A 16,347-nucleotide genomic window follows, 5' to 3' on the forward strand; every position below is an offset into this window, starting at 1 on the left:
AGGAGCATTTGACTGCGCAGCCAGTCTCTGCCACGTTTACTGGAGAGCAGCACCATGTCACCGGAGCTTGCTACTTGGGGAATCAGCCTTGACTTGGTCATATTTGGACTGGTGATTAAATATTTGCTGGGCCACCAGTTCTTTCATTGATTAAAAACATTTTTAAAAAGCAGTGGCAATCCTGCCCAACCAAGTACAAAGAGAAGTGGAAGAAAGAGACACAGTGTGGCCCAGGCCCCAGGTTGCCTTTATCAGGGAGCACTTTTGCTAGGAACAGAGCAGTTCATTTAGATTGGTGCAAGAAAAATGGGACTTACTGAACCCAGATGGGTAATGTTGGTGGAATTCAGGCACCAGCGTGCCTGAAGGTCCAGACCCAGCAGTCAGAAGGACACAGCCTTCCAGCTGTTGAAAAGGAAATATGGAAACCCAGGCAAAGGGCAGAATGGGTTGCCATCTTCCTTTCTCCCATTCTGTCTAATTCAAATGGCCAGCCTAGCCCTGGCGGCAGTGGGCTCTCATCTCTGGTTCTTCCTGCCATTCCAAATTCCTGATTCAGTCTGAGAGGCCTGAGCCAGATGTGCCTGGGGCAAGCGGTGCTGCCCAGGGAAGGCCAGCTGTCCATGGGGCCGTCTTCGGTTGGTCAGCCCTCCTTGCTTTCTGTGGACACCCACCTGGTATGTGCAGGGCAGGGCGTCCCAGTGTCCTCACACCGTCCCCCACAGTGCCCCACCGCGGGGAGGGAGAGGGGAACTCGCTGAACCCAGGCGCTCACATACTTTGCATTCAAAGAGTGCACTACAGAGCAGTCTGGCCTCGGGTACAGGAAAAGGAGGTGATGTCATTTTATCCTAGATCTTTGCCAGATAGTCATGGCTCTGGAGAGTCAGGGCCTTTTCTCCAGTTCCTAAGGAGGCCAAAGGGAGGAGAGACGCCTGCCTCACTCCAGGACAGGAGATACGTCCAACTTCAGACTTTGTTTCCACTTGATTCCACAGGTGTGACCTGAGATCAGATTTAGTGCAGCCAAGACATCAAAATGACGGATAAAGGTAGAATTTTGGAGGAAAATCTTCTGTCTATTCCTTACCTAATTCCAAAAGATTGGAGGCACATTATAAATGTAGAAAAAAAACACACACCCAATAAAACACAAAACTAATGTAATTTTAAAAAAGGGAGTAATGAAAGAAAGTTTTAAAACTATAGCCCCAAACTTATCCGTAACTATTTGTAGGGAAAAACAAAATTTTACTTGATGTCATTCACTTGAATAAAAAGAACAAGAATTAAATATGTTTTCTGATCTGTAGAGGAACTACAGCAACTCGTGTAAGTATCTTTGCTCAGGGTAGAGTCGCGAAGCATGTTTTTGGTCCACTAACAAAGAAAAAACGAAAGACAACCACCACATACAGGTTTAAAACTTCTTGACCTGACAAAGTACCAAAAGCAAAATCAAGCGAGGAAAGTAGTTCCAACCCAAATGACAAAATTTGGTAGCTTGACTCTGAAGGTTAATAGTTTCATGTGATGAAAACAACAAAAGACAAACATTCCAACGGACAGGGAGTAGAAGACAGCAAAAAAAAAAAATGTTGACGAATTGGTATAGAAAGAAATAAACTCGACAAGGTATTATACCTAACTAGTAAAAAGTAAAGACAAAGGAAAGCAGCACACCTCTGAGTGGAAGATAGTTCAGAAAACCATGGCATTGAAAGTGCCAGGATGTAATTGGGGAAGGCCACTCGCGTCGCCTGTTGATGACTGATAGTAACTTTCTGCTGAGCAATCTACAGTGTTTTGAAAAGTGCATAAGACATCTGTGCACGTTGACTCAGACATTTTATTTCTAGAAACCATTCCTAAACACATAGTCATTATTTTATAAAGACTTAGATACAAGAATCTTTTTTTTTCTTTAAGTCTAAAAAGTAGTTCTGTTTTCTTTCTTTCTTTCTTTCTTTCTTTCTTTCTTTCTTTCTTTCTTTCTTTCTTTCTTTCTTTCTTTCTTTCTTTCTTTTTTTCCTGTCACAGGCCACATGCTTCCAGGGCAGGTGCTTGATCTGAGCTAGGTCCTCAGAGCTTTTGTGTGTCATTGTTTTTCAGTTGGGGGGAAGTCTCACTAGTTTTTGGCCCAGGCTGGCTTTGAACCCCAATCTTGGCCATCTTCATGATCTCAACTTCTAGAGTAACTGAGATTACAGGCAGGAGCCACTGCATGGGCTCAGTCAACAATTTAATCAGAGAGGGTTACTGCAGGAGAGGGGGGACTGTAGGGGGGGGGGAACAGGCCCCCCGGGGGGTATGTGGCCTCCTATTGACCACCGCCTCTGGTGATGTCCATGTGGCCTTCCGTCCACCTCCAGGACTGCCCTGCAGACGCCGACGACTTCAGAGCCCAGCAGTGCTCCGCTTACAATGACGTCCAGTACCAGGGGCACTACTACGAGTGGCTCCCGCGGTACAACGACCCTGTGGCCCCCTGTGCTCTCAAGTGCCACACGCGGGGGCAGAGCCTGGTTGTGGAGCTGGCGCCCAAGGTCCTTGATGGAACCCGCTGCCACACGGACTCCCTGGACATGTGCATCAGTGGCGTCTGCCAGGTAAGCCACCTGACTCCCAGGCTAGCCCCACCCGACTCCCACATCGTTGGTTCTGGGATGTGCCATGCTCACAGTATACAAAGAGAAGTGTTTCCCCTGTGTTTGCGTTTATGCAGATTGAGAATACAGATTCTGGCTATTTTTAATGCAAAAAGTCTATTAGAGAATGTTCCTATTTGACTTGTGATGTAAATTACTGAGAGTCATGCACATTTCCCGGATGTAAAATCAGAAGATGGCAGTATCTAACTTCTCAGTGGCTCCACTGGGTGGTCTCCACCCGAGCCTGCCTCAGTGTCTCTTAAGGGGCTTCTGATATCACAGGATGCCTCCCACTTCCAGAGTCTGTGACTCCAGAGGTCTGGGGTGAGGCCTGAGAATCTGCATTTCTAGCAAGTCCTCGGGAGACATGGATGGAGCAGCTTTCGGGGCTGGCTTTTGTGAGATGCTGCTCTGGAAGGGTAGCCTTGCCTTGGGGAGTGAAGAGTGCTGGCGGATGTGTTTTTCTGCACATTCTCAGAGTCAGCTCTGAGGTAGCTGAGGCTTGGCCGTGATGGTTGGACTACATGTGAAGATTTGGAATACCCTGATGGGATCCCATGGTCATTCTTTGGTCTCTGAAAAATACATTTAAAACAACAAATGTCCAGTATTCCAGATACTCTGCCACGCCCAAAAGTAACAGCACGAAGTGAAAAACCTAAGCAGCTGCTGCGTCCTGGGCTGAGCCGCAGGTTCAGCATGCTCAGGGCCAGCTTTGATCTTGTTCCTTAAGCCAGGTGAGATGGGAAACAGAACGTCAAAGCACAGTTTCTCACCTCACGGAGGTCCAGGAGGCAGAGAGATGGAGAGAAAGGAAGGTCTGGGGAGAAAGATTACTCCTCAGAGTCTTGCCACCATGGACCATTGAACTGTGAATTCCTCAGTGGACCCCTCTGTCCATCCGTGGACCGATCTGTCTATCAGTGGATTGATCCTCCCATCAATGGATCCATCTGTCCATCGGTGGATTGGATCCATTGCTGGATGAGGTGAGTCTCTTTATGATCTTCACCTCCCAATTGCACCAGCAGCTGGGGTGCTCAAAACCTTTGCATGAACTTTGTGTGGTGCTTCAGGTCCTAGCCATAACATCCTGACTCTTCTCCCCAAAGCCTCGTGTCCAGCCCCTAATATAAAATGCATTTAGTCCATCCCCAAGAGTCCCCAAAGCAGCTCTTCCAGCATGCCTCCAAAGCCCATGTTTAGTGTCTCCTGTGGGACTAAGGAGACTCTGCTGTGAGCCCTTGTTATAAGTTCAGAGAGAAGTTTCCAATTTTTCTGTAGATGTTTATCTCATCAAGTATTGTCTCTGGGAATTTTGCCTTTGGTATTGTGTGGCATCCGTAGGACGTCTAGATTTTTCTCTTTTTCTTTTGTTAACTTTTGGAAGTTGTATCATTTCATATTTTACAATTAGATCTGTGATGGATTTGAGGTAATTTTGTTAAGGATGTAACTCCCTTTAGTAGGTAATATGGACTTTTTTGGTATGTGGATATCCAGTTGTTTTGGTACCATTTGTTGAAAAGGCTGTCTTACCTTTTTTCCACTAACTTTCCTTTGCCTTTATGTTTTTTTCTTCTTCTAAAAATAAAAATCCTTTGAGCTGGACCTAGTGGCTCAAGCCTACAGCCCTTTCTTCATGGGGAATTTCAGTTCAAGGCCAGACCAGGCAAGCAATGTTTGTGAGACTCTGTCTCCACAGATGACTGGGTATGATGTCCTGTGCTTGCCACCCTAGTGATGCAGGGACACACAAACAGGAGGACCACAGTCCAGGCTACAGCAAGACCCTGAGAGAAAGAGGGAACAGATGATACTAAACAAAAGGAAAGAGATCTGCATATCACCCTATCTGGAAGAAGTAGTTTTTTTGTTAAAGTTCATAAAATTTATAATCTTTATAGAGTAGACTAATGATTTTCATCATTGTGAGGGTTAAAATGTGAAATATATGTAGTTACTTAAACTCAATAAGAAATAATACAGCTGGGTGAAGGTGGCTCATGCCTATAATCCTAGCTACTCAGGAGGCTGAGATCTGAGGGCTGTGGTTTGAAGCCAGCCCAGGCAGGAAAGCCCATGGGACTCTCATCTCCAGTTAACCACTCAAAAACTGGAAGTAGAGCTGTGGCTCAAAGGGGTAGTATGCTAACTTTGAGCAAAAGAGCTCAGGGACAGTGCCCAGGCCCTGAATTCAAGCTCCATGACTGACCAAAACAACAACAACAATAAAATAACCAACACAAAAGGGTTGGCAGGGTGGTTCAAGTGGTAGAGTACCTGCCTAGCAAGCACAAGGTCCTGAGTTCAACCCCAGTACCACCATGAGGGGAAAAAAAAATCACTTGGCTCTTGCTGTGGATCTGTTTCCAGGCTTTATCTTCCAGATCATCGATTGCTGTTTGTAATCTCATGCACATGGCACTACTGCTCTGATGAGTGTAGTTTTGTTCTGAGTCCTCAAGTTGTGCACTGTTGGTCCCCAACTTTAATGCTGTGTGAGTTATTCTGAGATGTTTTTTGCTCCTCCTTAGACACTGTAGCATGAGGTCATGATGATCCAGAGAACAACACGTTAAGATCACATTGGGAAGAAGGGATGTCCTGACATTGCTGAGACCTCCTGCCTACAAATGTGGATGCCATCTGCACTTTCTGAATTCTTTTATTTCTTTTGTCACAGTTTGGTAGTTTTTTTTTTATACAACGTGTGTGTGTGTGTGTGTGTGTGTGTGTGTGTGTGTGTGTGTGTGTAGTACACTAGACTGATCCTAAGTCTTTCTTTGAGGGGGTGCTCTGTAAATTCCTGCCTCACCTTCTTCCTGCCTTCTCCTGGCTATTTCTAGGGCTTCCCTTTTACAGGAACACCTGTTCCTGGGTCTTGGGCCCACTGTACATCCAGGTTGATTTACTCCCAGGTTCTACCTGATTCTGTTAGCAGAGATTCTGCTTCTAAATCAGATGGCGCACACAGCCCAGGCAGGTATGTTCAATCTGCTACACCCGCAGAGGAGCCAGTGAAGCTGCATTGTATGAACAGGGGCGGCCAGTGTAAACTTGTCTTTCAGAAAGATTGAGTTGGGAGAGTAGAGGGACAAGGCAGAGTGAGCCAGAGCGAGTATGACATGCAGGGAACCTGTTCTGGATGGGTGATGCTTGGGAAAACACCAGGCCAGAGGTAGTTACCATGGCAACAACAGGAGCTTTACTCATCACAGAGAGGAGACATGAGGAAGGAGGGAAATCACAAACGATGATCGCCTTGGAGACTCAGCTTCTTTTTCCTCTGGTGTTTCTTTAGCAATTGGGCAGATTTACACAGGAGTTCTTCCCGCTTGTATCCAATTATCCCTCCCTTCCAAGTTCACTCTGACTCCCAACAACTCTCAGCGTTTTCGGACAGCGTGATGATGACTCTGAAGCTTGAGCTTTCTCGAAATAGTAGCCATGTAGGCAGTGAACAAGGACAGGTGTTGCCCAGGGCAGAGAGGAGGGGAATATGCAATCACTGAAGCCCCGTTCCCAGGACCATCATAGCAGCCAGGGCAGACCCAGAGGAGAGACCGATTTTAATGTGAAACTTCCCCTTTATTAAAATTGCCTTTTCGTTACCAGCCCTGCTTTACCTGTATGTGGCTACCTACGTGTGTCCCACAGCCTGGGTTTCCCTCTGGAAACTGACTTCCCTGAGCTACATGGCCCGGTCAGGTCTTCATTGTGGGAGTCGTTGTGGTTTTTGCTATATTTTTTTCTGCACACATTTCTTACATGGTAACGAACCACGGCGAGGACTCTTACTACGGCTACAGAAGTGGCACCGGTCCTGTGGGCGCCCCCTTCCCTGGTCGAGGACATTGTGGATGACTACAGGTGCCTGTAACAGGACTGAGAATGTGTAGTCCATCCCCCCCCGGGAGGGGGGGGGGCGCTGAGGGCCAATGCTGAAGACCTGAAGACAGCCTCATGACTCTTCATGCTCTGACTTAAGCCAGAGATGCTGCTGTTGCTCTGTGGTAGAACCCAGTTTTCAGATATCTCCAACGGAAGTTGATTCAAAAATGACTTCGTTCTGAAGGATTAAATTTAATAATATCTGGAAAATTCCTAATTTGGATGAGCAGCACTTATGTAAGCACTCTTTTTTTTTTTCTTAAAAACTGGTTGGGGAGTCAGGTGTAGGAACTGAGAGAGAATGCTTCACTGCAGGGCTGGCTTGTAGCTGAGCGCGCACCCCACAGAGGCATCTACCACGTACTTGCCACCCCCTACCTTGTAGCTTGCCGCACGAACTGCACTGTAAGATAAGAAACCCATCTTATTGATTTATGCTCTGTAGCCAGCATTATAGAAAATGGTTACTTAGTGAGTGGCCGCGTCCTTTATTAGTGTCTGTATCCGTGAGTGGTTCATCAATCACTGCAGTGAGATACGCTGACGCGTGGAGCTGTCACAAGGCCTGCCGACCGACACTCTAGCCGATGTGTCAGGCATTGCCGATGGTCAATGACACAGCCATTCCTCACCTGCAGGCTGCCCTCCCACCCTCAGTGAGCCATCGCACAGCCAGGCCTTCTCCAAACACCATATTTCGGTGGTGTTTTCGCAGGCTTCCTTTGGCTGTAAGGTTTGGAGGGGTTTTCACTTAAAAATAGTATAAAACAAATATAAGCAATCAGAAAGGAATTTCAATCGCCTAAGATTTTTGCAAGGCCCTGAGCACTCTTCTAAGCGAAGCCCACGCCCTTCCTGAGGGCCAGATCGAGTCCATTCTTACTCCTAGGGCAGCCGGACAGGGGAGGACGGAGCTTGGCCCGGGAAGCGCGTTTCTGTCATTTCGTGGGAGAGTCTCTCCCCTTGGAGAAAGTCGCATGCACGCCAGTTACTCACTGGTTGAATCCCAACCATGCAAATGTGTTTCCAGAATCAATCACCCCTAAGTTGTTCCACATGTCCTTGCAAATACTCGTGGCGCGGCCAATGTTGCTGGGTCTCGACTCTCGGTCTGCGAGTAGTGAGTGATGGCGGAGGAGACAAAGTGGAGTGCAGAGCATTGTCCAGGCTGTGTCATTGTTATCACTGAGCCCTGGCAATGGTGAGAATTCTTATTTCATAAAAGAGGGACAGAGGAGTTCACCTGTATTGTACCACTGTTACAGACATAAATGAAACAATACATAGCACTCCTGCCATAAGCCAGGCACAGGGTAAACATCCAATTTAAAAAAAAACAACTCTTACTCTTACTAATTTATTACTGTCTGTGTAAAATGATGATAAAAGGATCTCAAAAAAACTCTTTGGATTTCCTATGCAGTAACTTTATTCCCTCTAAAGTCCCTCCACTCCAGAAATCTCCTGACTTTTCCAACTTTGTCGAGCTGGACTAAATGACACTTAGCCCTGTAGTTTTCACCATTTGAAAATTTCTCAGAGGTAGGCTCTTTCCTCGTGGCAGCCCTGTGTGGGTTTGAAAATAGCTCTTAGTTCATACTGCTCTGTGAGCTCCTCAGAGCCGGGCTCACCTCCTTCCCCCGCCCCCCACCCCAAGCTGTCAGAGCACCTTCCCTCCTGTCAACACCAGAGTTCTGGAAAGAATAGTCCAAGGATGTGGTTTGAACTTTCCCCAGTTTTATTCTCTCGTCAGCACCTTTGGTGTAGAGTCTGATACCGCTGCTCCTCAAGCCAAGCACGGGGCACAATGGGGTCAGAACAGAGGGGAATGGAAACATGGAGGGATTATAAGATCAATGTGCCATCAAGCCCTTGATAATGACACAATCACTCCTCTAAGAATTGCTCACACATTCTGCCATTTAGTCCCTAAGATCCTCTATGAGGTGCATCTTACCATTGCACTGCTGCTGCAGGAGATGAGTCTGGGTTGATTCACACCCTGAGTTCTGCAGGATTGGTGGTGAGTCAGGCTGGGGGCCGGGGAGGAGTCCCTGGAGCCCCTTGCTCTTAAAGGCCAACTTGGTAAATAGACATAGAGCTGCATGCGCATGCGCACCCACGTGTGAGGATGTATCTGTGACATAAAGAGAAATGTAGGACAGCTCGTTTGTCATCTGAGGAAGCAGACGCGCACACACACAGAGATGTGTGACAGATGACTGAGAGCTAACAGCGCCAACATCTGCATGAGATGTCTCTTCTCTTAATGTCTCCCATTAAAATTGTTTATAGATAGATAGACCTGATGTAGAAGGATGTAGAGGTGAAGATGGACAAACATGGATGATGTTTATGGAGAGGCACACAGATACAGAAGTCAGGTAGAAGCAAGGTCTGTGGACACACTATGGAATGTGGGACCTAACGTGTGCTGGGGAAGAAATAAGAGAATAGGACAGGCATAGGCGTGAGGAGGTACAGAAGGGAGCATCATCTGTTATCGGTTGCTCTGTGGTCTCTCAGTGTCTGTCTCTGTCTGTATATCTGAGCCGGGCACCATGGCAGTTCCTGCTGTTATCTCAGCTGCATAGGAGGCTGGGATCAGAGGGTCACAGTTCCAGGTCACAGCTCCCTCACAAAGCAGTTCATAAGACTCCATCTCCACAGAAGTAGCTGGGCATGGTGGCACATGCCTGTCATTCCAGCCACAGAAGAGAGTGGAAATAGGGATTTGTGGTTCAGGCCAGCCTGAACTCAAAATTGCCAATAGCATCAGGGGCTGGGAGGCCTGGCTCTGCGATGGAGTACCTGTTGTACAGGTGGGAGGCCCTGGGTTCAAACTTGAGCACTGAAGGAAAAAAATCTGAGTGAGATGCAAATAGAAAGCAGCAGCATGAGGAGGGGCCTTCGAAGGACTTATGCAAGAATCCTATAAATGATTTTAGAGTCAGATTCTGTCATTCAGATTTATACAACCACGTTATCAATTAACACACACACACACACACACACACACACACACACACACACACACACACACACCAACCCATAAATCCACTGGGAAGGTCAGATGGAGGAGGAAGGGAGGTTGGGTGAGGCCTGGGTCACTGCCGCCATCTTTCCCCACAGGCTGTGGGCTGTGACCGGCAGCTGGGGAGCAAGGCCAAGGAGGACAACTGCGGGGTCTGCGCCGGCGATGGCTCCACCTGCAGGCTGGTTCGGGGCCAGTCGAAGTCCCATGTGTCTCCCGAGAAACGTAGGTGTCGGAACCCGGTTCAGTGGTGCGGTGAGATGTTTCTGGCTGTTACCGGGCTGGCATCCCTCTTCTGGTGGGTGGAAATCACTCTGGTCATTTTTCTAAAAGCCAGATTTCCACCCAGAGTGTGTGTGGGGTGGGGTGGGGGGGAGGAAAGGCCTCTGTGTCCAAGACCCTTTCTCCCTGACCACTGCCTATGCCCATGATCACTATTGAAAAGTATTTTCCCACCCTCCCTCCATTTTTTTTGAAAGTGCACACGGTCTGTGTGGGCTGGATCCTCTGTGGGGTGAATCCCGGAGTGGGGAATCTACACGTGAACAGGCGGTGCTCTAAAAACACACTCGGGGGCACTGGTGACCATGGAGCTGTCCCCACTGTGGTGTGTGGCTAGTGGTTCGGAAGACAGGGCAGCTGGAGAGACACTGGAAAGGTGATGGCGATCAGGCCAGGCCAGGGTGAGGCAGGGCTTCCGGTATGAGCGTCTGGGCTGGTGTTGTTTTTGTCTGGGGAAAGAAACACATGGAAAGGAGGTATACACCACAGGTAAGGACACCCTCTCCCTGGACCTGCTTTCTCACCGGCATCTTGGTCCTGAGTATAAATGCCCCAGTTCTTTTCTGGTGCCCTTGGACAGCAGTTGGGTGTATTTTGTTTGTGGTTGGAGGGTTAACCTGAGACTAAACAGCCGTATTTGTGATACTTAATGGTAACTGCAGGCGAGTCCACCCACAGGGAGGATTTAGAATATAGGAAAGCCAGCAAGGGCCGGGAAGGTGGCTCAGTGGTAGAGTGCTTGCCTAACATGCACGAAGCCCTAGGCTCAATTCCTCAGTACCACATAAACAGAAAAATCTGGAAATGGTGCTATGGCTTCAGAGGTAGAGCACTAGCCTTGAGCCAAAGAAGCTCAGGGACAGTGCTCAGGCCCTGAGTTCAAGCCCCAGGGCCAGCAAAAAAAAAATTGAAAAAATAGGAAAGAAAGAAGTCAACAATGGTTTTCTGAGGAGAATGGAGTCAAGGCATTCAACTTGGGAAAGGATTTGGAACTCAACCCAGGAGGAGTGGAAGGAGTCCCTGGGAACACATGGAACATAGTGGGGAATGGAGCTGGGGAATCCTCAGGAACGCTCAGCTAGAAGAAGGGTCAGGCTGCAGAATGCAGATAGCTTGAAGATAGCTTGTGACGCCTGCCAACGTCGCTTCTGTGAGTCTCCAGCTCGAGCAGTGAGCTGTGGAGTGTGGGATGCGGAGGCCAGGCCTCCCTGCACCAGGAGCAGGGACAAGACAACACCTCGTTGTTGCAGAGGCACGGCTGGAGAGACAGCACGTGGGCCATCCTTGAGGGTCTGTTTGAGTCTTTATTAGGAGACAGACTTGGCTACTAAGAATACAGGCTCTCAGAGACTTGAGGAAGAAGAGACAGACTTTGTCAACAGCAGCGGGCAGAGGCGCTGAGGAGATGGGAAAGCATGAGTCAGTGGAGGTTCATTCCTGGGGACCTCGTCAGGCAGGCAGCTCCTGGATGGTAGGTCAGCAAGAAGTGTGATCTACTGAGAATCATGGAAAACTCAGCTAGCGAGCGAGGCTTTGATGCTCAGAACAGGCAGCTGCAGCTGGGGATGCAGACCCACTGTGTTGTTTGAGGTCCGTCATCTCTGTGGCTTCAGCGATGAAACATTTAGACACCGTGTCTACATCCTCAATGATCAGTTAGAAGATGATACAGAAAGAATCGTGTGTGTGTGTGTGTGTGTGTGTGTGATGGTGGTGCTTGTGATTGCTACTCAGATGCTCTGCCACTTGAACTACACACTAGCCCCGTTTTTTGCTTTCATTGTTTCGGGGCTTTGCACTTGTACCTGGACCACACCCCCTCTTCCCTAGGCCTCCCGCACGGCAGGGATTGAACCACCACACCAAGCTTGTAGGTTGAGATGGGAGCTTCGTTAACATTTTGCCTGGGCTGAGCTTGAGCCAGCATTTTCTCAATCTCTACCTTTTGAGTAGCTGGGATGCATTCTTTCAACACCGGGTCCTATCTTTATTTAGCAAGAACAGTTATAAGCTGGAGGTGGGGGGGGGTGCATCTAGCTGTGGCATCTAGCACTACATTGATGCGCAGAGTGGATCTGGTGTTCTCCCTCACCATCCCTCCTGATGCTTCGTGCTCCATTGATGAGCAGAACTTCCCACTGAGGAGCACTGTTCTTCATCATGGGTGTATGTGAAGCTGCTCTGTTCAGCAGGAGCCTCCGAATGAGTTCTCAGAGCAGCATCCTGGGGTGGGGGTGGGGTGGGGAGCTTTGCCTCAATGGCTGGACCTGGAGCTGGGCGCATTCTTGCTGCTCTGGAAGTGAGAGCCAGGCACTTTGCACCCCATCCGTTCTGTTGTGAATAATATGGGTGCCACGTCTCTCTGCCTTCCTTTCCCTTGAGACCACCATTCCACTTGGCCTCCTCTACATTCCAGTTGTACGTGAGCAAACCCACTTTATGGAGGAGGAAACTGAAGACCCAGGGATGTTATGGAATGACTCACACGGTGAACCAGGGAAAGCGGTATTGGGAAGTGGATAGGAATGAAGGAGCTGGGGCCAGGCAGCCTGGATTTCAATCCTGGGTTTGTGGCTTCCTGGCTGTGTGTGCAGGGTGAGTTATTCACCTGCCATAGTAATTGTGGTTTTCTCCTATGCCAGTCGGTCCATGCTGAGCAGGCCACCTGGAGACTGCTCGGAAAACTTGGGCTGCATTTCTATTGGCTACATTATCCACCAGGGTATATTCTCCATCCTTTCCATGTGGATATTTATAAATAGATTATCAAATAGACATTTACCACCTGAAGTTTGTTTTCTAAGGGAGCCTTGGTGGGGGTGGAATGGCTGACGATGGAATCATTGCAGGAGAGTGAACTGCAGGCTGCCATGCTCAGGGAGGAACTGAGCCCAGGAGAGGTGGCTTGAGTTACTTCCTGGAGGCCAAGTAGGCCAGTGGTCTGTCACGGGTGGTTCTGCTCTGCACGAGGGCAGGACCTACAGTTGCCTTTGGAGTGGAGAAGTGTGGAGATCTCCTCCAGGAGGACCTCATCTTACCAGAGTGCAAGGGAGGCGAGAGACCAAGATAATTCCACTGAACCAGGGCCGAATCCCAGGGAAGTTACATGGAGCTCTTTTCTGGAGCCAGTAGAGAGGGAGCAGGTGGAGAGGGAGCGGATGGGGGACTGTGGGCCCCCTGGCTCCTCATTGGCTATTCAGCCCTTCGTGCCCTCTCTTCTTTTTGTCTGTGTCTCCATTCTCACTGACTTTTTTTTTTTTCCAGCGTTGGACTGTAGATCCACTGGGAATCTATCGTGAGTTAGGCATTTCTTTCCAGGAAAATGTGTGTTGTGCTTAAAAGCGTCTAATTTTTCCGTCTCGTTTTTGGAGGGTTCTCAGACTTGTAATGCCTATTTAGGACGTTCTAGGCTCAGCACCCCTTGAATGGTGGATTTTTTTTTTAATGAAGTCTGCGAACGGTGACCTGATGCCCAGACACTCCGTCAAGACTGGGGGGTGGTGGGGGTGGGTAGGGGTGAGTGACACTCACCCCAGAGGTGCAGGAGCTCCTTGCTTCTATGCCTACTTCTGAGCTGAAGCAGAAGGCAGCGAAGACTCCTGCCTGCATGAAAGTATGGTGCTCCAGCCTAGATCCTCATTATGGTCCCATAGTGTCTGTTAAGCTCTAACACTGGCGGGCCCCAGCCAGTTTTGGCTGGGGTTTCCCCTAGGCCATATGGAAGCACTTCCCTATAATCAGGCTGTGTGTGAAAGAAATGTGGGAAACGGAGCCACGACTCCCTGGGTGCACATCACTGGGCCGGTGGGAGCCACGCAGCGCCCACGTCCACGCCTTACCAAGCAAGCCATCATCCCTCCTTCCCTGGGGCTCTCCCCAGCCAGGACAGGCACCAGATGCTACTGGCAGGGCCCAGCCGGAGAGATGGGCCAAGGTTGCACACGGAGGTATGGTTTCCATCATGCAATGAGAGGGACACAAGGTGGAAGAGCCTGCAGCCAAAGCCCGCACCATGAGAAAATCAGACCTGAGTCCAGATGCAACACTCTGATTTCCTGTTCAGAGGGAGAAGGAGATGGCGAGGAGAAGAGGAGGAGAGGAATCAACCTCACCGCCTGCAGAAAAAGCTTTGTCTGTTGGAAAAGAGGCAGCTCGGGCCCTCATGAGAGAATCCTGGTGAACCTCAATATAAAGAAAAGCTTTAATTTTAATGTCTTGGATAGTGCTGTTTTGGCAAGTCACAATTGCGGACATTTATGGGGGTATTCAGTGTTTATACACACAATGCAGAATGAATAAATCAAGTGAATGCACAAGGCATCATGAGAAGGGAAGCCATGCCTGTGGAGAGACTTGCCTCGGCACTCAAGAGTTGTGAGACCAGACTTACCCTCCCCTTCCATCTGGTCATACAGGATGCATAAGCCAGCCCAGCGTTTGTCCGTTCTCCCACACCAGTGTCTAAGCCTGCTGCTACCACGGTATTAAGGCCAAGCTGGGTGGGGCCTGTTCAGTTGACATTGTGAAGATCCCCCCACCCTGCAACCCCACCCTCATCTCTCCTTGGTTCAAAAAGGATCCTAGCTGGGGAGGACTGGAGGCTCCTTCTCCCTGTAATTCTCAGGGCTTCCTTCTTATCGCATGTGTGTTTCCCCAAAAGCGATTGATAGATTTAATTCCCTTCCGGGACTAGGAAGAAGGTGTCAGGTACACTGGATTCCTCACCAGCAGGGTGGTGTCTGGTCCCCCGGTTGCACACCCTGTGCTTCTGTCTGCCTGTCTGGCCCTAGGCTCCAGCCGCACTCACTTTCAGGAAGATTCTAGAATGCTAACTGTTCTTTCCTTTTGTACCCACCCATCTTGGAGGCAATGTTCCTCTCACTTTCGCATGACTGTTTTGTGCTGCTCATGCTTGAGCTCAAGCGCCTCTCTTCTGGCAGGGCTTTATTCCACACAGGCTCCTGGGTATTGGCTCCTCCCCCCCCTCCTCCTCCTCCTCCTCCTCCTCTTCTTCTTCTTCTTCTTCTTCTTCTTCCTCTCTCTCGCTCTCTCTCACTCTCTCTCGTTTAGTTCCTGCAGAGTCTTTATTGAAAGATGTAATTACTTCAATTTTTGTTTGCCTAATTGGACTCTCCCATTTGCACGTCTTTGCAAGGGCAGGCGTGGTGCAGGTTGGGTTGGCAATTCTGTCTTCAGCCCTGGAAAAGCACGGTTGCATCCTGGGAACTCAGCTAGAGCTGTGTCGGTGGATGGATGGAGGGACGGACGGATGGACACCCTTCTGGAGACAGTCATGGTTACCTCAGCTGGCTGTGGGTGTCCTGCAGACTCAGGGAGGGTGCACGGCTCACTGGGACCTTGGTGTTTTCATCCGCAGAGGAAGAGTGTTCGTGTGGACAAGTGCTGAGAATCTTTGAGGCGTATCTGCAATTTAGTCCATGTTTTAACATAGACCTTGGGATTGAGCATGCATTGGAGAAACGAGTCCTTAAATCTTACCTGGGGTGTTTTGCAAAAGTGAGAGGTGCAATGTAATATAAAGTAATGAAAAGATGGAACGGAATGCAAAGTAATGAAAAGGTGTAGTGGAATGTAACAGAAGGAAAGGTTTGCCAGAGATGGCCCTCGGGGCCCAAGAACTCCCAAGTGAGCTGTGCACTGTCTCCTCACCTCCCACCCTGCCCTCACCACCCTGGCGCCTGGGCTTCTCACTGCGTGCAAGGCGCTGCCCCTTCATTGGAACCAGAGCTCCACACCTAGCCCTGTCCCTGGCACCTGGTGAGGAGTGGTGAGTGACATGATCCAAACAGAGGCAAAGAGCCACCCTGCAGTTCCAGAGCTCAGGGATACCCAGGGTCGCCCAGGACACCTCCCACTTGTCAGCCAGAGTGCAGGCGGATTTGTGCGTAATGGTAGTTCACAGGGCAGCAGTGGGCTGTGCAGGTTATAGTGGTAGGCTGTACGGGTTGTGTGGTGGGTGGTAGCAGTGGGCTATGGGGGTTGTGGCAGCATCGTTGGACTGTGCAGGTTGTAGTAACCACTTGCTGCTTTTACGTCTACTTTTGCTCCTTAGCTCAGGCACCAACCCCACATTGGTTTGCAGAAAGCGGTGTAGGGTCAGACTCCAGCTGTTGGATGAGTGACTTTCTCCTCTTCCATTTGCTACGCTGTCTGTGGCATCCATAGGGTCATGAGTGAACCCCAAGCAAAGCCATCCTCCCCATTCTGCGCGTGGTGGCGGGCGGTGCTACTTTTAGTGTAAATATTGCCAAGTGGTTATGGGGCATGAGGGCATTAACAAACGCATGTCTTCCATTCCAGAATGCTTCCAGAACTTTTTCCCTTTTCTGAATGCCATCGTTTGTCTTGAGAATGGTGTGTGCGTGTGTGTTTGTGTGTGTGTGTGTGTGCACGTGTGCATGCATGTGCACATGTGTACATTTGGCAAAGGAGAGAATAAATAAAGGGTTAGGAAAAGTAACCTGA

At 49.2% G+C, this 16,347-nt stretch overlaps 1 protein-coding gene across 7 annotated transcripts in view; it reads left to right on the plus strand.

Moving 5' to 3' along the window:
• Window positions 1-16,347, plus strand: part of Adamtsl3 (ADAMTS like 3) — a 104,962-nt gene that overhangs the window by 39,435 nt on the left and 49,180 nt on the right. For all 7 annotated transcript variants that reach the window (XM_048368878.1, XM_048368880.1, XM_048368876.1 and 4 more), the window contains 2 exons: window positions 2,373-2,609; window positions 9,678-9,804. In XM_048368878.1, the coding sequence (XP_048224835.1) occupies window positions 2,373-2,609; window positions 9,678-9,804 (364 nt within the window). The remainder of the gene's footprint in view (window positions 1-2,372; window positions 2,610-9,677; window positions 9,805-16,347) is intronic.

Source organism: Perognathus longimembris, chromosome 20, assembly GCF_023159225.1.
Source record: "Perognathus longimembris pacificus isolate PPM17 chromosome 20, ASM2315922v1, whole genome shotgun sequence".
NCBI lineage: Eukaryota > Metazoa > Chordata > Mammalia > Rodentia > Heteromyidae > Perognathus > Perognathus longimembris.